The sequence below is a fragment of the Lingula anatina genome, chromosome 3, assembly GCF_051362555.1.
Source record: "Lingula anatina isolate TDL-2025a chromosome 3, LinAna3.0, whole genome shotgun sequence".
Lineage (NCBI taxonomy): Eukaryota > Metazoa > Brachiopoda > Lingulata > Lingulida > Lingulidae > Lingula > Lingula anatina.
In genome coordinates, this window is record NC_141769.1 from 2091108 (window position 1) to 2115473 (window position 24366).

A 24366-nucleotide genomic window follows, 5' to 3' on the forward strand; every position below is an offset into this window, starting at 1 on the left:
CTAACATGCCAGTAGAGCTCAAAGTGCAATACATTAGAACAGCCTGGCAGATGCTGTTAGTTATTATTAATTATAGCAGTTGACTTATTAACGTTAATGTGATAAGGCTTAGGCAGGAATTCTTATCAGTGGTTCCTTGAGTGCGTTTAGCTCAGTGTTTAGCATGAGTAGCATTTAGTTTTTTTTTTTTTTTTTTTTTTTTTTTTTTCCTTAAGCAAAGACTTATTATTTACAAACTTATTTGGACTAAGGAGAAAAAAACAACTGTGAAGATGTGTTCAGAAAATTTCAGTATAGTAGCCACATTATGGTATTTATTGGTCTTTTAAAAAGTTATTGATGACAGTAGTTGAGTACAAAACCCAATGCCTGCATTTTAAGAATATATTAAAAGCTGATTTATGTATTTGGTAGTGACAAGCAGTATTCGTTGTAGTGTAGGGCAGGTTTGGGTTACTTAAGCACATAGATGGTTCACTAGCTGCTACACTGGCTGTGCCAGCCGGTGAAGAAGTAAACGGAGTGATATTTTCCCACTGAATTGGTAAAAAATTAAGTGGGATGGAGATTTGAGTATATGTCACAAATGGGTAACAAAAGTAACATATTAATGTAAGGTGAACATTGGATGTGTAATGGGATTGTGTGAAGTATTTATTTCATCTTTTTTTTTTGGGGGGGGGGGGGGGAGCAACTTGATCAAACTGTTGTAAGGGTGTTATGATTTTTACCTACACAGGTAAAAAATGAAAAAGGTCCCAGTGTGTTCATTGATTTTTGGCTTTTTGGCTTTTATTGATTTTTAATCACCTATATTTGGTGCAAGATCTGCGCATTATTTTGATATGGAATGTTACTTGATACAAGAATCACAAGAATTTAATTGTGTCATTACTATTGCATTTATTTATTATTTTTATTTTTTTAGAGAAGTTGATGGACAAATGATACATTTATATAGCACTTATTATTGTAATAACAAAAAAAGTTAATGGAAGGAATTTTTCATCTGTGTTCATGAATTTTTCATCATATAAAATAACTAGTGGTATTATTTTTGACATAATCTTTGCCCCTCTGTGTCTTGTCATGTAACACCATTCAGGACAGCTGCTCCTTTAATCAATATATCTTATTCTTAAGCAATAACTAGCCTGGGTTGAAATGTTGGTCAGTTCTTTTTCCACACAATCCTTGTTTTACCATTTCCCAGGTAGTGAAAACGGGAAGATAAAGAATGCCAACTGGAAACAACAAGGGGTAGCAATAAAACTGTCTTCTGTTAGCATGTTTGTATAATTCTAGCAAGGTTGTCTGATGCTTCACAGAATAAGATAACTTTCCTTTTTAATAGCCATAGGTTTTTGACTGTAGTAGTTTCAAGGTACCAGAGGTTTCATTTTAAATTTTACACCAACAAGTTTCGATATCCACATTAACTGACATCTTAATTCACACTGTTTTTTTTTTTCAAGATTGTTACGGAATGTCCAATTTCTATGACGTTGTGTACAAAGGAACTGTTACAGTGATTTCTGAATTTAACATGCAACATTTACATGCACGACATGTATATGATGTGACGATCTGAGCTGCAGGAAATAAAATCTATAAGGTTACAGCTATTTATCTTTGTATTTTCTATAGCAGGACAGCATATTGAGGAAGTTTAAAATAACCAGACCATCTTCCACCAGAAATATTGTAATCGGAGTTAGCAGGTGATGCTAACTGGCCTTTTTCCGGTTAGTTTAGAACGCGGTTTGAAAGCGTCGGATGTTATCTTTCAAAAAGCAAAATTTCAAAATTTGAGGGAAATAAATACGCACCTCAAAACAGGAGTCCAATGTAAAATCTGAAGAAATTGTTTATTCACGTTCTCTTTTAATCAGTCGTATAATTTATTTAATCAGTCGTATAATGTGTTGATCAGTTCAAAAACCAGAACACTAAAGCCACGGTTCTTTATGTTCGCAGCACTCAATGCAAAGTAATTCAACTGGGCTCAATATCAAATCTCATTTGACAGAGAAACAATTTAAATTTGGTTAGAGTCAACTGATGGAAGGTAATGATTAAAACTCTCTCTTACGGAGCAGCGACGGGCACGTTCTCACAGAGGAGACCGTTGTCTTTAAGAACCTTGCAGCCTTGCGGCAGGTACTTCAGATTCCAGACTTGGTTCGCGCACTGAAGACTCTTGCAGCACTCGCCGTCGACGGTCTCGTACTGACAGGTTGGCGGCATCTGAGCGAGGTTCCACTTGTAGCACCTGCAATGTATTAAATTTGCTTATCTGACAACATCATAGCCAGCAATTTCAAACGGGGTTCTTTTTCGGCAAAAGTGGACCTCTTTACTTAATTAGTTGGCCCAACTTGAAAGTGGCCCAGAATCTTGACTTTTTCCGACCGAGATGCATTTCTCTTCTTCTTCATTGTATTATACTAAGCGCATCTGCTATCAGAAAACCACCTAGTCGCCAGAGTTAATCACAAGCAAGAGTATGAGCACCATTTTAAAGTAGACGCTTAAAAATCTGAATTAATTTATTTGAACTCCCATTGGCGTTTACTTCCAACATAATAGTCTGAAGCGCCTATTGACCACTCCATTACGTATTTGTAGGTCTCACAGCCTTACCTTCTCACCAAGAAAGTTTGCATTAAACAATATGGTATAAGTATACATTTTATTTTCTTCACTCTACAAGGTTACATTGCAAACAATACGTGTTTGACGCATCACAGGAAACGAAACTTAATGGGCTTTGGGAAACTGACCATTCATAAAGATTAGAGTAACACTTCCGTTCCCATACGCAATATCACGCCCAACCTTTCGTCCTCCAGCACATATTCGGTGGAACTTAGATAAAATATTGTGGAGGTGTAAGAAGCTACAGCTGTTCCATTCCGTTCAGCCTCAAGTTAGGGAGGCATACGTTGACGTCAAAGTCTGCTCATATAGGTAGGCAAGCAGGAACACGCGCACACGCACACCCATATTTGACGTTAACATTTGATAAGAGTCTCCAAAACTGTACTGCCTTGACACGCCCACTAACGCACGCAGCAGAGTACATTTATCACACAAACATTCCACAGGGATGGATAGTTATTAAAGGCAAACTATCCGTGTTTGAAACTCTCCCAAAGTAGTTTTCCACGTCTAAATATCCTGCAAAACTATCAAATAAACCCATCAAATGAAAAGGACCTGATGTCGGTTTTTTTAATGAACAGGAATACATGGCGGTCTAAAAGTTACGGAGAACATTAAGAACCAATTAAATTCAGCAAAATGGTATAAATCACCGATTCCAAATACAGGGAGTGGCCGAGCAATGGTCCGTGAGCAGGAAAAATCACTTCTTTAAAATTCGATTTGGCAGGAAAATCTCGGATAGGATACCTTTAAATATCCTAGAAACACCGATGCTTTCACATATGCTTGTCAATTTTGAATTAACAGTGGATGCATGGTGTATCGGGAGAAGCTGCATATTTTATCTCATTAGAGGAGAAAAAATTCAGACAGCATCGGTCTGTTGGGAAGACAAGAGCAAATAAACCCAATCAGGTACAAGGACAGATAAGGACAGATAGCATGATGATAGTATTGTCCGAGGGGTACCTTTGCCCTCCTTAAATAAATTTGTATGTATAAATTTTGTTTGCAGTTGATACGAGCAAACCAGGGTATTTTTTGGACCCTTGTTTCTACCTACAAAAAAAAAGAAAAAAAAAAAAGAAATTGAACCCAATGGCGACACATATCCACTTGAATATTTTTCTATGAAGTATAAGAACTTATAAGATAAAAATCTTTTGTGTTGTTGTCAAACATTTCGGGTCAGTCAAGTTTAACAGCATGGGATTTAAGGTTATCATTATTATTGATATGTACCTTGCTGAATCTTAATTGACTTAACTGTGCATGTGCGTGCGTGACTTACTGCCTGCCTACCTATATATGCAGACGTCAATGTATACCTCACTACCTTAACTGATTTAAGCATTTAGCCTGCGTCCTTCTGTTGACTACAATGAGAAGCACCGAGTTTGACTATGTTTTCAAGACTAGTCATTGCGTTACCGACCTCGGCTCTGGTAGTGGGAACAACCGTTACCGGTGACCCACTGAGAAGACCCCATGGGGTGGTTCGTGTCACTGACCCAATCTAAATGAACCATAGATAGACTGCTTTATCAGCCTCACCTTTCTGTACACGAGTAGACATCCGGAGGCTCCACGCAGACGCAGATCTTGTCACAGCCATCACTGAACTGCTCGTTTTTGGCGTAGTACTGCCCTTTGAAGGCACACTTATCTGTAATGAAAAAATGGCGGAAGATGAAAGTCATACTTTGATCACTTGTGGCAGTGTTGTGCATTTGTCTGGGCCCAGTTTCATTAACACTGGATAGTGCTATCCTGAGGATAACACTATCCTTTGAATAAAATTGTTATACTCTAGACAGTTATCCTACGGGTAGTAGCCTTTTTAACCACTGGAAAGTATATATCAGAGATAAGTATCTAGTGTTTAGTAAACATTAGTTTACCCACAGGATAATTGTCAGCCGTTGCTTAACCCTCTACAAAAAAAAAAAAAAAAAAAAAAATAGATTTGCCCTTCACCTCTCTTCAAATCCTGAATCCTTCACTGGTCTAGCTGTGTGTTTGATTTCTTCAACAAAAAGTACATGTGTAATAAATAAATGTTATCTTCAACTGAAAATTGCACAAACCGTCACTTACCGAGTGGGACGGTCGTAGTTGGTTCTGGTGTCGTAGTGGTAGTTGGCTCTGGTGTAGTCGTAGTTGGTTCTGGTGTAGTCGTAGTCGTAGTTGGTTCAGGTGTAGTCGTAGTGGTAGTTGGTTCTGGGGTTGTTGTGGGTTTTGGAGTTGTTGTGGGTTTTGCGGTTGTCGTAGTTGTAGTTGGTTCTGGTGTAGTCGTAGTCGTAGTTGTTTCTGGGGTTGTTGGGGGCTTTGGGGTTGTCTTACTAGTAGTACTTGGTTCTGGTGTGGTTTTGATGGTAGTGGATTTTATAGTCGGCACAGTGGGAGGTTTTGGAGTAGTGCTTTCTTTGGTCATGGATGTCGTGGAGGGTGTGGCTTTCTCCGTGAGTTTCATTGGGCTGAAACATGGGTTACTTGCCAACAATGCATAAGCGTGGTTGCATACACCCACAGACGCGTCAAACACCGTCCCTGGGGCACATTCCCTCTTACGGGTCTTCTTAAAGACGCTAACACACTCGTAGTATGCATTGCATACGCCCGGCACAGCAAATTTGTCGCCCTGATTCTTGTCTGCACACAGGTCTTTAGCAGGAGGCACGAACGTCGATTTAGGGGAGGGGGGAGTGGAGGGGGTGGTTTTTTCCTCGGTCTTCATCGGGCTGTAGCAGGGGTTATCCGCAGACAACGCATAAGCGTGATTGCAATACCCCAAAGAGGAGTCGAACACCTTTCCATCCTCACATGTTTTTTTCGTGGGCCTTTTCCATCGGCCGGTGCAATGGATGAAAGCATTACATTCACCTTTAACCGCGAACTTATCGCCCATTTTCTTTCCGGTACATTCGTTGTTTTCTAAAATGATCAATAAAGCAAATATATACATGTATGACTGTCAATAGAAATTATGCATCTAGCTGTTATGTCTGTTACCAGTCGTAGATGGAAATTGTTAGTGCCTTTCGTTGTTTGGTTAAGTTATTTATAACTGGTAAAATGAGACGAAATTGAGGTAGAATAAATTCATATATGATATTAAATCAATCACATGTCGAAAAAAAAAAAAACATTTTAGAATAAAACGGTTTTGCAAAATCGGCGTTGATATCCATACGTACTGTATCTACTGCTATCCTTGCTGTCTTTGCTCATCTCCACGGCTGTAATCGCCTGCAATAAAAAACATCCTGTTCTACGGCCCCTGTCACAGACTATTTCGCAAAGCTATAAGAACTTTTGTTTACTGTAACTCGTGTGCTCTTGCAGTTCGTGTATAATATACACACAAGACTATATCCCAGCAAAATTATAAAAAATTGAAATAATAAATTAATTAAATGAATAAATAAATGGATAATTAAGTTTAATAATCACCATGAGGAGGACAACCAACATCAGTCCGTAACGCAGTTCCATGGTAACGGTAGGAGTAGCACCGAGAGCAACGCTGCAGAACGCCGACTGGTTTGCAAAGACACTGGCGGTTCTAATCACGAGCTTTGGACCCCCAGTCTTTTATTTTCTCATGAGAAATCAGCCGGTGGAGATAGGAGGACAGCGTATGTCAACATTAGGCCACACTTTTTTATTTTTATGGATGACATCCTCTGGGGACCCCAAAATCGGTGCGAGCGGGCGAAAAAAAAAAAAAAAAAAAACAGTCCAAAAAAAAAAAAAAAAAAAAAAAAAAAAAAAACTGCTTAAGAAAAGTTATGTTTTCAGTACACAGCTGGAAACACTGATTTACCACAGAAACACGTATCAAACTAACAACATGTCTTTATCCATGCTCTCAAAATATTAAAGCATTGTGAGTAGGGCCTACTTCGTAGAAAGGTAAAAAGTCATGAATATATATATGCTGCATATTACCAAATCTATTTAAGGTTATTTCATGCATTCTGTTGGTATAGCAATCAATAAAACAAATATCAAATAAACAGTCTTTATTTGTACTCTCAGAAAATTTAAGCATTGTGAACACTTCACAGAATTGTTAAAAAATGAAGCAAAGATAGGCCTATGCTTCCTACTACCAAATCTAAAAAAGGTAATTTCGGTCGATGCCATTTTTTCTACTTCGACTCACACGTAGCAGCCAACTATTGGGTGGCCTGTCCGACCTTCAGTCCACCAAATACCAAGACGCTCTTGTCGACCCTTTTTTCGCTACAAAAAAAACCCTGGTAAGCCTATGTGCTGCTTTGGACAGAATGTCACTGAAATTTTCCGGGCGATGATCGCTGGCCGCGGCCAGCCTTTCGTATAATTGTAAAAAGGTGATATCTCCATGTTCAATATCAATGGCAAACCAATCCAAAACGACGGCCCCCGTTCTCTTTATGACTTTAATTGTCGTGTATTTTGAAATTAATGCTAGAGATGAATTTGACGGCAAAGCGGCCATATTTCCACGTGGTGATAATACGCATGCGCAGAAAGCTCATTTTCCGCACTCGGAACTGCTCGGATGTCTCCACAGTCGACAATGACAGCATGGAGCTTGCGGAATTAGCCGAGGATTGCCGATTGCATTTTCCGGCGGGGGGGGGGGGGGGATTTTTTTTTTTTTTTTTTTTTTTTTTGGAGAACGGACGAAAATCGGTGCGCGCGCAGGATGTCATCCATAAAATTAAAAAAGTGTGGCCTTATGGTCCGTTAGGACACCTACTCACGATAAACGCCCTGTAGATGTAGGTGACACAAAACTGGTAGAGATAACTGACAGTTCGATGCTTGTTTCAAGAGGGATCTTTTTGGCAGATATCCAACTGTCGAAGTCAAGAGAGGAAGGTCCTTCTCAGTCAGAGCGGTATATTTTAATTAGAGATGTAGGGTGTACCGGTACACTCTGAGAGATTGACAACATAATTAGTAAAAGAGTCTCTTAAACGGTGCATCCGAGCGCGGCGTGGCCAATTGATTAAACAGCAGAGATCGAACTCGTAGCAATTAAAACTGTATACGTTAAAGGGAGTAGACCCCTCCCCCCTCCTCTGCAGTGACAGGCTCTCTGAAAGGGCGACGGTACAGACTGTAGCGCTTAAACACACCGCGTAATGTGGAAAGGATCAATATTGTGGACATCAATGCCAGTCTGATTATTACTCGGTCAGAACAGACTACGTGAATTGATAACCATCGTGTTCGATTAAGTTACACTTTCAAAAAAAAAAAAAAAAAAAAAAAAAAACATGGGATTTTTTAAATGTCGTTTTACTTTTTTCACTTAATTTGCCCGAGCTTAAATTCCCGAATACGGTACAACCCTTCAAAATTAAAAACTCTGCTACTTCTGCCGAAAAAAAATTTTTTTTGCTACGTCTGCCGAAAACTCTTCGCGAAATCAGTACAAGCAAATCGTATAAAAGAAGTTGCCTTTAAAATGTCTAGACACTGCGTATGGGTTTGGAAAGGATCAAATTGAACCTATTGTATTTTTAGCCCCAAAATTTATCTGAAGACTTACGAGTAGAAGTTAGAGTTATGTGAAGTTAGTTTTGGAGGATTTTATTTTGACGCAATGACTCCCACGAAACAGCAGGACATACTGCTAATAAAGTGAAATAACACAGGGCCTAATTTATATATTTTATTTAGCTAGATGTGACTATCATGTTTGCATGATAAATTCACACACTTTACCACATTACCACATGTGAATTCTTACTGGGAAATATATGTAAAAGGAAGTTCTTGTTTTGTCTTAAAGATGTAATGGCTTAACTTATGTAACAATCACAAACAAGAAGAAAATTTTAATACTTTTTAAATTTCTCATTATTTGCATTTTGTCTTCAGTCTTAAACATCGAGAGATCTTAAATGCAGCATAGGTTAGTATGTAAATTAATTCCTTTGATAATGAATTTGAAATCACAGTAACAATATTTTAATTGTAATTAGCTATCTGCCTTATTTTTAGTAACCTTACAATCAGCAGCTGTATTGAAATCCACAATAATTATAAATTATTTTGTGATCTTCAAACTTGAGAACATAAAATATTCCTTTCTGATTAAATACTAAAACTTAAATGTATTCATAATTCCAAAATATTACATTATGACCTTATAAAATATAACAATGATTTATATATTATATTCATATCCAAATATTCATTTAATTCAACCTTGAACTGACTAGGTTTCAGTCTTGAAGCTGAATTGTACACCATGTGAAGTGGTAAATATTACAATAAACCATATCTCTCAATACAGTGCATTCCTAGATCATTCTTGAACTAAAATGATATGATGAAACTTGGGCACATTAAATTACCTAATTATCATCATAAATCCATTTAAAATGGAATACCAGTGATAGCAAATTTTGTTACATTCCTTCTCTGTAGGATGTAGTGTTCATATTGGGGGGGGAGGGGGGGGGGGGTAAAATAAGCTACCATGCCAACTGAAGCCACAGTTGCAAGTTTTACAACTCAAAGTATGATGTGTTAAAATATGGCTTTCATTGTCTCTTCTCTAAAGATGACGGAAAGTAAACTGTTTTAAATAAAAAAAATTAAAGCTTGCTTTTCTCAAAATCCTTAGTATTCACATCTGGTTCCTATACTAAATCCTAACTGTCTTGAAATTGATTTTCTGCTCAGATGATTATACTATGATTTCTGACTAATGTTTTGGTCAGTGAACTTCATGTCAACCACCCTACGCACCCAGGCTTATCAGGCTTTCTTAAGTTTTTGTTAAATATCTTGGTGCACTTAGGTCAACACCTGTTATTGGCTGTTTGTCTTAATGAAGTGTTGATGTGTCAGTAGTATCCCCCTCCACCTCTGCCTTGGTGAACAAGAAGTTGCTGTAACTTCTCCTCTTTTGTTCTCCTCAAGTGAAAAATCTGTAAAGACATGACATTTGACCTTGAGAAATTGATCCAAGATCACGTGAAATATCTGTATCCAAAACTGATCAAAGATTAAATGATATGATTTTATTCCTGTTACTGTTTATCATTGTGTAATTTCAATAGGTGAGAATTCTAAACATCTATCTCATCCATCAATAAGACACAAAGATTGTCTTGTTTTCAGTTAGAAAATATACTAATCAGCTACATCCTGAAAAATTGTAATATTCAGAATTACTGTGCAGGTTCATGTGGTCTTTTAATATTTACATCACACTGACAGCAATAACATTAAATAAACTGAGTAAAACAGATCACTATCGTATCTCTTACCTTTCTTTTTTCTAAAAACTGTTGATTAAATGTACTGATATCACACTTTCCTAAAATATTAATAATTCATGATTTAACATATATTCTAGTTTCATCACAATAAAGGGTATATACAGTTGATAAAATACTTAAAGTACTTATTCAGCCTTTAAAGATATTTATTCTGTTAAAACTAAGTGTATCCAAAGAAGCTATTAATACATAGTAGCTTTTGAATAACAGGTTGTAATATAAAACAAATATTGTGAAATTAATAAAATATGTACAAAATATAAAAACATCTCAGGAATACTTTTGAATAAACTTTAAAATCTTTTGTGATTCAAGATGCAACCTGTGAAAAAAAATCAAATATGCTGTCTAATAATTTCTAAATAAAGCCAAAGTCTCATTCCAAACTGTATACCATACTTACCATCTAAGAATTCCTGTGCTATATTTTCTGAGGCCTCCTCTGCCTGCATGACAGCAATCTTGAGGTTGGCTTGCAGTTGGCCTGGGTTAAATGTACTGTGGAGTTCCTGCTGTTTCTGCACATTTTGGTCAAACTGTGATTTTAAATCTTTAAGTATTGTGAACTACAAGGAAAATAATATTAAAATGAAATTTAACTTCTATATTAAAATCTTGTAATCATGGTATAAAGGTTTTTAGTATGTATGTTATCAAAATGTCTGGTTCTAGTTGAAGAGTTGAATCTGTCCCTTGAAAGTTTTGACTGTCATTGGTCAATCTTGGTCACAGTTGACAGTATGTGGCAGCCAGATGGCAGCACAGTAACATGTGGCAAGAAGTGTCCATCCCCTGCTGCCATCTGGTGGTCAAACACTGTGAGACATGCATGCATAAACTCGCACAACTGGATACTTGCTTGATGGAGCATATCCCCCATCTTCAATTTAATTAAAAGATATGTTTGGCCATGAAATCATTTAAGTTCATCTAAAAAAGAAAAAAGAAATCACTTCTGTGGAGCAATGTGAAATATATATCTTACCTGCTCTGACAAACTGTCTTTTAAAGATTCTATTTCTGGCTCTTTTGAAAGATTTTCCCCTAAAATGAAAGGCAAAAAATGAGAAATAATTAAAACCCAAGGTCATTGCATTTTGTTCCAGTCTAAAAGTCCAAATCATACACAAAGTCAAAGAAGAAAAGTTAAACATTATCAATGACACCTGAAGCATGACATCTGGAACATTTGTACTTATCTTACTGTAGCACTGAACAAAGTAGCACAAGATAAAGCAGGGAAAAAATCTGTTTTAAGGTAAAGCAGATTTCTACATCATGAATGATGCAAATATTAAGTATGGTCCAAATTAACAAATACACTAAATTTCACTGACTAAATTCAGAGAGGAACTAGATTCATTCTCAACCCCTCAACCAAACATAAACCTACTTGCTAATTTTTCATTCTCTTCACAAAATTCCTTTCTGTCTTTTTTCAACTGCACTAGAGAAGGCAGTTCCTCGATGATCCCCAGCAGTTTCCCCTCATCATTTTCAAACTCTTGAAGCTGTTGAATGCTGTAAAGTTAAATAGGAATAGACATAGCTTTTTTTTAAACAAACTCTTCTAATATAACATCTACAAGCCAAACTACAAACAATTTTAGCCATAGATTTGTTATCCAAATCAGAATATCTCAGCTAAACTTTACTCCCCAAAAGGAACACAGATTATATCTATACTTATAATCGATATTCTATAATTATAGTACTTCAAATTATGTATGTATTTGTATGTACCTTTGTTACACACACAAGCTTATTTCTTTCAGTGCAAATCTGAGATGGAACTAAAGAAAAAAATCACCATTACCTCATGTTATGCAACTGGGGAAATGACACTGGTATTTCTGGCATTTGGTATTTTGTAAATGAAAAACTGGGTTCCTGAAACGATAAACAAAACAATTAGTCTTCTTGAAGCAATTAAGAGTATTTTGATCACTGCAAAATATCCACTAGTCCTTTGTTCCAATTCTTTTTGTAAAAGAGTCTAAAAGCTAGTTTGCCTCGGTATTCTGTCTGTAGAGGAAGTAATATTTCAAACTACAGAAACTGTGAAATAATTACTGATCTGTTTATTGGTTGCCCTATTATGCATAACAGACTTCAGTTTTCACAAACTCCCCAAACTCCATCTGGCCCTTAGGCAGGGGAGGTTTAGAAGTTTGAAAGTATCTTTCTTTTGGCCAACAAAAGATCCATTCTAAATCAGCAGTTGATCTAGGTTCTATGAACACACGTAGGTGTCACAGTAAAAACATTTCTTTTTTAACATAAACCCCCCCTTGTGACATTGCTGGCAACAAGTCCGGTCATTTTCTTTGTATCACTCCTATGAAGAAAGGGAAAGACTGGCAACTTGTAAGTTCTCTGACCTGACTTCCCGTTGTTACGTTAGTGGGTGGTCTGTACGCCCCCCGTGTGGCTGGTAGTGTGGGTGACATAACATTTGTATCCCTCACGTAATCATGGAACTCTGGAGGACCTGTGCTGCCATATGTGCTAGCATAACTGGGTAACGTAGGAGCTGCAGTAGACGGGTGGAGGGAATATGGTAGTGATGGAGCTCCACCTGGTGGCTGGCCACTGTCATAGCAGAAAATGAATGGAACTAAGTGAAATTTGGTACATGTAACAGCAAAGGTATCACAACACATAGAACATCACTATTATCTTAACAAAATAAGGGAACTACTTCTTTGTTAAAAAACATGGACAAAAAATCAAGAAATAAAAATAAAAATATCAGTTGTCTGGTCCCAAATATTAAGTTAAACATGGATATAAATGAACTTACTAGGATGTGGCAGTAAACACAGGTGGATTTCTTTGAAACTCTTCCATGATATCTTTGATGGCTCGACTCAAATCTGAATGAACTGTAAACTGGAAAGAAAAACAGTGTTAAATCAATATTTATTTAGGAGTCTCAATATATACTTATTTCAGTATCCTTATATTGTGACTATTTTTAATGCTTATTCATAAACCCATTGGGGCTGCAAACTTCCTTTAATTTGTTTTGTATACTTATTGGCAAAAATCTATAAAGGTCCAGTGTAAGATCATCTTACTAAATTATAAATAAACATGTACAAAAAAATTAACAGATAAAAGAGAAATTTTCTGAAAAAAAAAAAAGCAATAAATTATATTTCTAAAAAAATACTAGTAATAATTTTCTACCAAATTTCCAAATTTAGAAACCTGTAGGCCTGAAAAGAATTTCACAAAGATGGAAATCCCCCTCCTGTATTCATATGTAGATTGGGGCCTCCATAGAAGCATTGACCTTTGACAGCTGACACCCACGGCAACCCATTTCAACATACCTTAACAAAAGGGAGTGATTCATGGCCCAGGCAGGTGGGAAAACACTGCTTAAGAAATAACTTCCTTAATTCTGTTTTGGGACTGTGGAAATTCCACTGCTGTAGTAGAATCCCTGACAACTACTTGTATATAAGAGTGAAGCCAAATCTGATCTCGTCCATGGCATCAATATCTCTGTCAGCAGTCAAAGGATTTGATTAGTTTAAACAATGATATATATCTACAGATATATTCACTCTGTCTGGACAATCTAACGAGGTCCAAAAGGCTCAAAGCTAGCATTTTGAGGTTATCTGAGGTCATCAGTAACAGACGTGTACTTAGATATTGAGAATATCTGAACATCTCCCAGTTGCTGTAGGAGTGGTAACAAAGACAAGGTGAGTACAAAATGGCACATGTGTGGCTTCTAATTTTTTTCTATGTAGGTGTATTCAGTCAAACTTCACTTAACCTGGCATCAAACATCATGCAGTAGCACTTTACTTTTTTGACAATAAAAGTACCAAAAGGTTAAACTCATTCAAGGAGTATGATGACATCAGCAAATGGCCTACTACCAGTACTAGTAATTTTTTTTTTATCCGTGAGTTAAGCCCCCTTTACACTGGACGGCGTCCTTTCTGCGTCCAGCAGTATGGCCCCATTTGAGCGTTAAAAAATGATAATGCTTTACATGCCGACAACTGGCCGATCATTGAGCATTCATTCTGATACAAAATTAATGCTCGTGCCTCCTTATTAAGACCACAGCGATGCCAAATTTCATGGTCGCAGAAAGGACGCCGTCCAGTGTAAAGGGGGCATTAGAAGGTAAAATTAATCAAAAGACCAACAAGAGAATGACAAGTTAAATTTTCTCTCATGTATAGTAATAAAATCAGCAAATGCAACAAAGGGCAGATGTATGGAGGGGGTTGGAAGCAAGCTCCCACTAGGCTCAGACCGCTTATTAGGTACTGGTCTGTACATAAAATAAGACTAACGGTGTCATATTACCCTATTACCCATAACTACTATTAGGCTCAGAAAAATCCCAACATAAGCTGTAAGGCTGCTAACTTAACTACAAAGCAAAATACCATAGGTTATCATTAATTGAAAGTTATCTACACATATCATTTGGAAAATATCAACTCTGCATTTGACGTGCCCCAGTCTGGATTGGACACAATGGGTAACATCTGTGATAACTTAAATAAGTGGACTTCCTTGTCAAAACTTACGAGAAAACGACCTATTAGCAATTGAAAATTATATGTGGATAAATTCTGTTTGTATTTATTCAGGGTTTTATTGGACTTGCTAGTGTGCAATTATTTCTGAATCCACTGACTCTCCCATGAAATCTTGCCTAATTTGTGAGATTTTAGACAAGAATCTTGTCTGACAGCCAATGAAACAGGACAAGAGGAAATAAGGAAGACTGATTAAAGTCATAATAACTCTTCGTTTTGGCCAAAAATTGGATTTTCCTGGAAAAAACGGCAATTTTCCCGTACTTACCAATGGTCAACGACCCCATTCCTGCATTCAAAGTTAATCCAGGGTTTTTTTCCTAAACGTACGGTTTTTTGTTAAAATCTCTTAAGAGATTTTAACTGACGGAGCTCTCTCTCTGACATTGCAAAGTCACTGGTGACCTACTTAAAACCGCGGGAAAAGCAGACAAAAACAACACTATATAAGATTCATGAGATATATTCGTCTTTTTGTTAAAAATGCATTTATATCCACAATGTGTGCCATTCTGGGCTTTTCGTTATCCGACGCACTGTACAAAAACTCGCAACTTACGTCTGCGTCCGCATTAATGTGTTTGGCGCCATGTTATTTTGGTCTCGAATGAACGCGAGAATCCGCGTGACACCATTACGTCATTAGCAACGAATGCCTTGATGACTGGGAAAAATGGCATCGAAAGCCCCATTGACAAGCACAGATTTTAGTTTTACTCCAATAACGGCCGTTTTAGTGGTAAAATACGATAGAATATATTTCCATGCGTTGTTTAAAATGTATTTCATGCGGAATTTTGAATCTCAAAGGAAGAGTTATTATTGCTTTAAATATGAAGAACTTTGTATCTTCCATTATTGGACAAACAAATTACAATTTTAATCTTAAAAATTATTATGCACAAATTTTCAAATCAAATTACATACATAAAATAACTCTATAATTTTGTTTTCAGCATGGAGAGACATCACAAAAATGCACTGCTGAACCACGAAGGATTCCTGTATGTCACAGAAAACATGCACAGTGATGAGGTAGCACCACATCTCATTGGAGATGGTATCATCAGTGATGACCAATATGAAAACATAGCAACACAAACAGCTCCTAATGGCCAAACAAATACTGCAAAGAATACAAAACTCATGGAATACATTATGATGTGTGATCCTGCAAAGGAACCCTTTGAGAAACTATGTAAAGCTTTGGATGACACAGACCAATCTTTTTTAAAAGGACAGCTTCAAAGTGCACTATCAAGTGCTCTTTCCACTGCCAAGGCAGACTGCAAAGACGGCTGGACATCTGAATTCAGCACAGAAAACTTAAAATGGTGGCGCTTTAAAAAACAGACTGTATTACTTATCTTCATCCTGATACTTCTGTGCACACTCATCTTTATGTCAGGAAAAGTAATGACCAAATTGAATTCTCAAACAGAGCATCAAATAAGTAGCCACTCAAATTTAACCTTTCAATCTTTGTTTTATGAACTTTTAAAAATCTCTCCTGCTTTGCAAAACAATGGGCACCCATTCAGAAAAAATATCAGTTCAGCTGCTGCTGCCACCTATAATGCAACACTTACCACAAAAGTTGCAAAAAATACAAAAAGACCTCCAGTTGGCCTTACCAAAGGAACAAAACAATCAGGCAAAAGGAAAGGGTCTTGGGTTTCAACCAAAATGAGCTCAATGCACAAAATCAAAATGCCTGGTGCAAGAGAAGTACAACTAGTTCGAGTTGGCCTCACCAAAGATACAGAGCTATCTCTCAGTGGTGGAAGTGCTGGATCAGTAAAAATGCTGTTTGTTTTACCTCAACACCAATCATCATCATCATCATCATCTCTTGGCCACAGGAGTGGGCAGCTTTACCATGGCCTGTTCTATCAAAACAGCACAATCACACAATACTGCACGCAGCCCTGTTGATCGAGCTCAATTTATGTGCCCCTTGACCAGGGTATCTATAAAAGTTAGCATCCTAAATACATTCCTGCTTTCAAATTGACCAAAGCTTGTGGATTTTCAATGACTCTAAATCCACCATGGATCACCAGGTGGCAGTGCCCATGTTTGTTTTCAAGAGAAGACTACTTACACTTAGCAGAGCAGGACAGGCCACCACTTGTAGTTGACTATTCACCCAGGGGTGTTGTATCGCAGGCTGTACTGTCACTTCTGGTTTTACAGAAGGAAATCCTGGGGGTAAATTTCTGGAAAATGAAAAAATCAATCTTTAGTAGAAAATATTGTTAGGTCAAGAAAAGTCTTAAAATTCATTTTTGATGTCTTTTAAATCAAGGGAACAATTGCATCACAAAATATATTTACTTATTACCTTGTATGTAACAGTGTACATATTTATTAGGCACAGAGTATAAGGATAAGATTAGGCTTAAGTTTCAGTATGGAATAACAAAGAATTCATTTTGTGTGTACCTTACCATTGAATAAAAGTAAAATATGAGATAAAACACATTGCTAATTGATATAATCAGATAGATGAAACATTGCATGTCATCCATGAATTAAAATGTTATACTGATTTTGGTAAAAAGGAGAGTATTGTAGTGGCTGGCCGGGATTGTCCCGGGCTCGGTAGCTCAGTAGGTAAGAGCGGTCGCACAGTTTGCGTGAGTCCCGGGTTCGAGTCCCGGTCGAGCCTTGGTGTTTTCTCCCCCCAAATCGCTACAGTATATAAGGGAACTCTTACATGTAGGTAAACATACTGTATTGCATGAAAGAATTTGAACATACAGACAATGAAACAATAAGGCTACTAGGTAGTACACATGGTGTGATGTCATGTTTTCTGAAATACTTACATTTGTAGAGTTAAAGGGCCTCCGACCACAGTAAATGTTATTCTGTATTCTCTATCTCTCAGCACTTCTACAACACTGTAAAACAAAACCACAAACAAATCATTATCATCTGGCAAAGGAAAACACCAAAAGTTTGGACTCTCCACCAGTACAATACGTCACATTTGGAAGGCAAAAATATTTTTTGCGATTTTTTGCGATATTTTAATAAACTGTAACAATAGTTATTTCGCCCTTACTTAGGTAACTACTACTACTAGTGGTATCAGTATGGTGTCAGATCTGTAAATAAACACTAGCACAGACCTGTGTAAATTTTTCAACGATTCTATCTGTCTTGTTCTTTGTTGCTCCAAGGCCGTCGGGGCTGGCAAATTAGTCTTAGGTTTGCTGAAAAACCAGCTCATGTTCTAAGTGATGATCAGTCTGAATTGTAAAGCTAAATAGACGTGTTTTTAAAACTTCATACCTTTAATCATACAGGAAGTGTGAAGTACGTCATCGATTTTGCGCTCTATATATCCCACAATGCACTAGTTGCCCACCTTGCGCAGTCGCCAAGCTAAGTACAAGTTCTGAAAAGAAAGACAGGAAACCCAAGCAAAAACTATCATTTAACCCCTGACCGAGGGGCGATCATAGCAACCTGCATGGTGTGAGGTAAGAAGACTTAGAGTAGTTTGCTACACTATCGATTTTATGGAAAGTAACCGATTAAAAAGATCGAAAACCCGCCAACATTTCCCCGACCCCCAGTGCCCTTGCCCGCGGTGCACGAGACGAATATATACCAGTTGTTTACTCCTTTACTACAGCAATATGTGCAGTTAATATGGTTAAGTGGTCTCTTTTGATCAAGAGATGATTAGGTTAATAAAGGTTGTACCTCCTGTGTGGTTACATACAGGATGTGATATGAGTGGCGGTTCAACCGATTGGCTTAAGCACAGTCCATCGTCAGATTTCGGAGGGGGTATTTTATTAATGAATTAAATTGAATGACTGATGTAAGATGGACACGCTTCGCAAATTCTGTATTAAAAGATATTTTATCTTTGAGGTATGCTTAATCGAAACGTCAATTTTGTCACACTTTAAATGATTGCATACAGTCTTTGTGCCGTTATATTTCAGATTGAGTCATACTGAATGAAGCAGACTATTTTAAGATAAACTTGAAAAGGCTAGCACTGCAGGGAAAGCAAGGAAAGAAGTATGCCATCAGCGACCCAGCAAGACCATGGTATTCAAGATGTATGGGCAAGCAACCTTGAGGAAGAATTTGCCAAAATCAGACAAATGGTCCCAAAATACAGATACATTGCAATGGTATGATGCAGCGGCATAACTTTCTGGTCTTATTTTTGTACGAGAAATTGCATGCCCGTAACAATTAAAGATACATACAAAGTCAATTTTTTGTCATAAAAACCAACCAAATGCCAGCATATAGTTTCAAGTAGTATAACTAAGAGAATTACCAAAAGGCATTGTTTAATTTTACCCGAAAGTGATGTTTGAACAGATTTTTCTGCTAACATTCTATGCTGTATGTCAATGGGGAAGAAAAGTAGGTCACGAAAGAAGGTTAAATTGACAACCAAACATTTTAAGAAAGGAGCACTCTAAAGCTCTTTTATGGCTGATCGGGTGATTTATTCAGTTTATCCCTTGGCATGTCGAATTTTTTAGAGTCGTATAAGAAACTAGTAGAAGTGGTTTACATGTGTTACTGGGTATCCACGCTCCACCGATGTTCGGTTTGTATGTACCTCTAAAGACAGTGGGAACATAAAATTATCAAAATAGTGTTTTACATTTTCTGTGATTATGCAGTTATTTAAAGATTATGGTAAACAGATTAATTTGTAATTCACATAGAAAAATCGAATGTCGCATGCACTAGCATAATAGATGTTTTTCAAAATATTACTAAGTCCAGTATTGCATGGGTTTTTTTAATGGCTAATTTTCCGTTCTAATTTCAGGACACAGAGTTTCCAGGTGTTGTAGCCAGGCCAATAGGAGAGTTCAGGAGTACTGCAGACTACCAATACCAGTTACTAAGATGTAATGTGGATCTCCTCAAAGTAATACAGATAGGACTGACTTTTTTAGATGACAATGGACAGGCTCCCACACCACATTCTACGTGGCAGTTTAACTTCAAGTTTAATCTCACGTAAGGAACATATCACCCCTTAGTATTTTTATTTTAATTTCAGTTTAGTTGTATGTAAGCTACACATTCACTCAAAAACTCTCCCATTCTCAGTTTAATGTTGGGATTGATATCTCATAAGACATATATTGTTATGTTGTATTTTATAGACCCAAGGCTATGTGGTTATTTTTTGCCAAAAAATAACAGATTTGTACTTGTTGAGTAGTTAAGAATATTTAAAGTCATCCTAGACTAGACAAGTAAGTAGAGAACAAGTGTTTGCATTAAGCAAATAAATACCAACTTGACCCAAGATTATACTGAAATTTGATGATTGAAACATTTTTATCCTACAATCACAGAGAAGATATGTACGCGCAGGATTCCATAGATCTCCTCACCAAGTCTGGCATCCAGTTTGCGCAGCACCAAGAGGACGGAGTGGACGTCCACGACTTTGCAGAACTTCTGATGACCTCTGGGATTGTTCTCAGCGACCAAATACGATGGCTGTCTTTTCATAGGTGGGTCATTTAAAAAAGGCTGTGAAACTTTTCCCTGAGCCTTCAATACTGTCAGTATTTTCAGTGGGCATATTCAGTCTTCTCTGATTTGGATTTGCTCATTGTTTAAGCTATACCAAGTGCCTCAGACCTTAATATAGCTAAGAAATTTTTTTTTTTTTTTTTTGGAAAATTTAGCATTTCCCCTAATCTCATAGGCACTGCAGTTCCAGAACTTGAAGAAATAACAATCCATAAACCTATTTTGAAGTCAAAATTCTTCATTTATGATATATTTTTGTGATAGAGATAGAAACTGGTGTTTTCAACAAAAATGTTTATATCAAATGATGGTTATTAATCACATTGCAGAACTTTTTATAATGATTTAACTTTTAACTGTTTAAGAGTAATTTGTGTCATTAGATGAAAACATTTATGAATTATTTTTCAACTTTCAATCCAGTGGCTATGACTTTGGATACTTGCTGAAACTTCTGACCAATGTAAACTTGCCCTCAGAGGAACAGGAATTCTTTGAACTGTTAAGGATATTCTTCCCTAACATCTATGATGTGAAATATCTGATGAAGAGCTGTAAAAACTTGAAAGGAGGACTACAAGAGGTAGCTGACCAACTAGAAGTAAGTTTGATGATGTTGATTTATTACTTTTGGCAAAACTTCTTTCTTAATCATATTGTTGTTCTAAAAAAATCTCCATAGACTATCTGTACAATCTTTTGTCTGCTTAAAAATCAAGAGGGAAAATTCACATGGTTTGTTTGAAATGCTGTATCTAGAAGCTTAGTTTTCATTTCACAATCTTCCAGCTTACAAGGATAAGTCCACAGCATCCTGTATCTTCTATTTAACAGAAGCTTCTTAATTTTCATTTCACAATCTTCCAGCTTACAAGGATAGGTCCACAGCATCCTGTATCTTCTATTTAACAGAAGCTTCTTAATTTTCATTTCACAATCTTCCAGCTTACAAGGATAGGTCCACAGCATCAAGCAGGCAGTGATGCCCTCCTGACAGGACACGCTTTCTTTAAGATGAGAGAGGTAAGAGAAAAAACTTAGTTTCTTAGTTATTTATATTCAAGTTACTTATGATAGAGATGGAAAATGCTGAATGTCTGTTATCATGCTTAGACAAGAAACTGAAACCTATATTTAAAAAAGTTTTCATGGATGCATGGTGTTTTTTTCCCCTTTTCTTCAGATGTTCTTTGAGGATAACATTGATGATGCCAAATACTGTGGGCATCTTTATGGACTTGGTTCTTCATATGTACAAAATGGCACAAACTTTGAAAACCAGGCCTATCAGAATCATACCAATAACGCCATCAATAACAATGACGTAACAGCAGCATCAACACCCACGCCCACATCGTCTACTGCAGCAACACCAACACTGACTAGTTAACATTAAGGAATAGTATTTTTAGAAGAAGAAAAAATATCAGGTAAAAGATGATGTGAAAAAGAAGACAAATTGAAGATTCCAAGCCTTACTGCCCCTTCACATGTGATGTTTTTTCCAAGGAAAAAGAAGATAATATTCCATATTAAAGAGAGGAATATTTCAATGCCAGTTTTTTAATTTAAGAAATCTTTAGATCTGATTCAGTAATGCACAGCAATGTAATATATTTGCCGCAAAATGGTATTTGGTTAATTAGCAGTCATTATCATACTTTTTTTCACATTTCTTAAAAATACTATCTATTAGCAGAAAGAATGTGTCCTGAAGTTTTCAAGTATCAGGTAGTCTTATTAAGATTATTTGATTAATTATTGCTGTATTAGTTTTTAAAAAGAATTATGAAATTATGATAATGGCAGCAGTTTTGTTGTTTAGATTTGTAGTATTAATCTGTGATCATAATTTGGAAGGTAAGGCAAATCTAATTACTCTTTCTGGAGAGATCTACCAATTTCATTTTTAAGAAAGGAGGGTGAGGAACCGGGTTGGCACTGTCAATGTATTAAATGGTATGCAATTAAGTACTTTTTTTTTTTTTTTTTGACGATCTTGTGAATTGTTTTTATTGCAAGCAGCAGAAATGCCATTTCCATAAGTTACAAAAAGAACATAATGGCTTGAGGATGTATACTTTGATGAAGTAAGGTTTCTGTTCAGTATATTGAAGAGCTCAAAACTGAGATTATGTTGGTAGTTTTGTGTTTTCAGTTTTTTTCCTACAAGATTTTGATTCATTTTGAAATCGGTGTCCATTTTTTTTTTTTCAGATTTTTAAAACAATCAATATTTACATAATTTCTCTAAGGATTTGTGATAGATTTTGCCTTTATCATTTACTTTTCTTGACCACTGTCGGTTGTAAAATTTGTCCAAAATTAGATGTAATTATAGCAAGAAGGATATTACTCCTCCCGTACCTCTTGACTAAGTGTGAAGGTATAAGAACTGAGGCCTGAACTGAAAGGTAATAGTAATTTTTTTTATTTTCAAAATGTTTTGGACAACTTTTGCAACTAGGTGAAGAATGTTGTATGTGCCATAGCTGTTGGTCTGTTTAGAAATGTCCAGGGTGATAATTTAGAGTCAATACAATTTTAGCAAGTGCACTTTTGTGTAAACATTTTTTCACATAACATTGCATTTTAATTTGGGACAAGGTTTGTTGTCTTTGATTTGTGTTTTTTTTTCACAATATCTTTTAACTAAGAGAAAAATAAGTAAAAATGGGTGTCATTTATGAATGCTGTTATTGTAAACTGGGGCCATTGAAGAAGCGCTCATGAAAAAAAAGGTTTAAAATGGCCTCCATTGTAAGAAGGAGGTCCTCTGTAACTTTTTAATGGATTTATAGAATTATTTTTAGCAAGTATTCTACTCTTGGTTGCTCTTTATATAGATGACGTGATATGATAGATGAAAAGCTATAGGTATGTGAATGGTGACTGACCAACACCCCTGCATTTTTTTCTTTACCTACTCTTTTATTTTTGCCATACTTGTGTATGAGCCTAGTTCTGTGAATTCTGATACAATTACTTTTGATACAATTATGTAAGTATTCATACAATATTATTGTCACTGAAGTATTTCTCTAGTGTCCCCCTCTTTTGCTGAAAGGCAACACTGATGTGAATGTGGTATGTATTGTGTGTAATACTAAAAAGGGCATTTTCTTTTATTGCACCGCAGATAAGCCCTAAATGAAAATTTTTAACAATAAATGTATTTGTGTTACAATTGTGCACAGTGAAAAGACCAGTCGTCAAGATTGCAAAAGGATCAAATATGATGGAGCAAAGATAGTGAATTCTGAATTTAGGAGTCGGTGATTTTGTCTGTTGAATCAGCCCAACAATACAAATTTAATTTCATTTTATACAACATAACAAAATGTCAAATGCTTTCCTAAATACAAAATTGAGCTTTTCTAGGGCATGTCATTTTGATATAATGAAAATTTTTGCTTTGTACAGAGAGCAATGGAGATGCATCTGTACTAGCAACACACTAAATGGTCAGATAAGATATGGAAGACCAGTCCAGTAGAGGGACTAGGATCTCTCTCTCCTCCCCCCCCCTCCCCGCTTAGGATGGGACGCATTCTTTTTGTTTTGTAGTCAATTTGTATATTCTGTGATGTATGTGCTTGTCATATTTTATGTGCTTCTTTCTAAACTGTAAATGACAACTTGGATGTGTTGACAAAGGGAAGAAAGGTCTTCTGAAATTGACACCTTTGTATTTAGAATTATTATTTGAACAACTGGCATTTGCCTAAGTGATGCTTTGGTGAAATTATTAACTTCTGGTATTTTTTTTTTCTTTTTGAAGTTTCGTTAGAGAAAACTAATGAATATAGTTTAGACAGGTACTTAAAAAAAATTTTAAAGGAAAGCATGAGAAGTGCATTTTAGTAAAAGAAGTCTTAATTTTGAAATCAAAGCAGTAAATTGTTTGTCAACCTCTCCAAGTTGTCATCAGTTGACATTAAAGTGTCAGTGTGAATCTTGATGACACTGGCTGTCATTCGTAGGCTATCACTTTCATGTCACTCGCTATAGTTGAACTAGATCTAAAGAAACTGAAAAGCTAACAGCGCTGAAGTGCAAATGTCTTGTGTTCAACAGGATTTGGTTGTCTTCTAGACTGATAACAATATCATAGTTTATGTCCCAGTCATCATGATTGAGCAACCTAAAACATTCATAGGACACAAGGTTGATGCCTGGGTAGGGTCAGGTTTTAGTTGTTTCAGAAACTTGGTTTTAAGTGGAAACCTGTATTTTAATATTTAAGCAAGTATTGTGCTGTCAGTTCATCAGTTTCAGGTATTCTTTCA

General features: G+C 36.4%; 4 protein-coding genes across 5 annotated transcripts; 2 read left to right on the forward strand and 2 right to left on the reverse strand.

Annotated features, from left to right (window-relative positions):
• Nucleotides 1-774: 774 nt before the first annotated feature.
• On the reverse strand, nt 775-6307 carry LOC106156678 (uncharacterized). Of its 2 annotated transcripts, XM_087007817.1 has the most exons (6): nt 6121-6307; nt 5865-5916; nt 4878-5601; nt 4765-4823; nt 4222-4333; nt 775-2272 (listed from the first exon to the last, which is right to left on the reverse strand). In XM_087007817.1, exons 1-6 carry the CDS (start codon nt 6160-6162, stop codon nt 2089-2091), a joined length of 1173 nt encoding a protein of 390 aa, XP_086863943.1. In that variant the 5' UTR covers nt 6163-6307; the 3' UTR covers nt 775-2088. The 2 variants fall into 2 exon arrangements, with proteins under 2 accessions (XP_086863943.1, XP_013387502.2); XM_013532048.2 differs by having other exon boundaries at nt 4765-5601.
• Nucleotides 6308-8324: 2017 nt separating this feature from the next.
• Nucleotides 8325-17844, reverse strand: LOC106156703 (vacuolar protein sorting-associated protein 37A). The gene is made up of 11 exons (XM_013532089.2): nt 17674-17844; nt 17368-17442; nt 16641-16755; nt 12763-12851; nt 12341-12551; nt 11776-11849; nt 11353-11480; nt 10945-11003; nt 10363-10525; nt 9948-9997; nt 8325-9605 (listed from the first exon to the last, which is right to left on the reverse strand). Exons 1-11 carry the CDS (start codon nt 17772-17774, stop codon nt 9522-9524), a joined length of 1149 nt encoding a protein of 382 aa, XP_013387543.2. The 5' UTR covers nt 17775-17844; the 3' UTR covers nt 8325-9521.
• LOC106156704 (uncharacterized) lies at nt 13309-17694 on the forward strand. The gene is made up of 2 exons (XM_013532090.2): nt 13309-13678; nt 15493-17694. Exon 2 carries the CDS (start codon nt 15494-15496, stop codon nt 16469-16471), a length of 978 nt encoding a protein of 325 aa, XP_013387544.2. The 5' UTR covers nt 13309-13678; nt 15493; the 3' UTR covers nt 16472-17694.
• Nucleotides 17845-17860: 16 nt separating the features above from the next.
• LOC106156705 (CCR4-NOT transcription complex subunit 7) lies at nt 17861-23916 on the forward strand. The gene is made up of 7 exons (XM_013532091.2): nt 17861-18027; nt 18502-18696; nt 19356-19549; nt 19894-20055; nt 20501-20678; nt 21023-21100; nt 21261-23916. Exons 2-7 carry the CDS (start codon nt 18583-18585, stop codon nt 21465-21467), a joined length of 933 nt encoding a protein of 310 aa, XP_013387545.1. The 5' UTR covers nt 17861-18027; nt 18502-18582; the 3' UTR covers nt 21468-23916.
• Nucleotides 23917-24366: the final 450 nt, after the last annotated feature.

Excerpts from the sequence above, each read along its gene's own strand:
- LOC106156678 (XM_013532048.2), bottom strand. The coding sequence starts at position 6,162 with ATGGAACTGCGTTACGGACTGATGTTGGTTGTCCTCCTCATG. Across the intron at positions 4,334-4,764 it reads AACTACGACCGTCCCACTCG|ATAAGTGTGCCTTCAAAGGG; the intron begins GTAAGTGACGGT and ends TTTTCATTACAG. Across the intron at positions 2,273-4,221 it reads GTCTACTCGTGTACAGAAAG|GTGCTACAAGTGGAACCTCG; the intron begins GTGAGGCTGATA and ends AATACATTGCAG.
- LOC106156704 (XM_013532090.2), top strand. The coding sequence starts at position 15,494 with ATGGAGAGACATCACAAAAATGCACTGCTGAACCACGAAGGATTCCTG.
- LOC106156705 (XM_013532091.2), top strand. The coding sequence starts at position 18,583 with ATGCCATCAGCGACCCAGCAAGACCATGGTATTCAAGATGTATGGGCA. Across the intron at positions 18,697-19,355 it reads AATACAGATACATTGCAATG|GACACAGAGTTTCCAGGTGT; the intron begins GTATGATGCAGC and ends TTCTAATTTCAG. Across the intron at positions 19,550-19,893 it reads AACTTCAAGTTTAATCTCAC|AGAAGATATGTACGCGCAGG; the intron begins GTAAGGAACATA and ends CTACAATCACAG.
- LOC106156703 (XM_013532089.2), bottom strand. The coding sequence starts at position 17,774 with ATGAGCTGGTTTTTCAGCAAACCTAAGACTAATTTGCCAGCCCCGACG. Across the intron at positions 17,443-17,673 it reads TCGTTGAAAAATTTACACAG|TGTTGTAGAAGTGCTGAGAG; the intron begins GTCTGTGCTAGT and ends TTTGTTTTACAG. Across the intron at positions 11,850-12,340 it reads ACGTAACAACGGGAAGTCAG|GAACCCAGTTTTTCATTTAC; the intron begins GTCAGAGAACTT and ends TTATCGTTTCAG.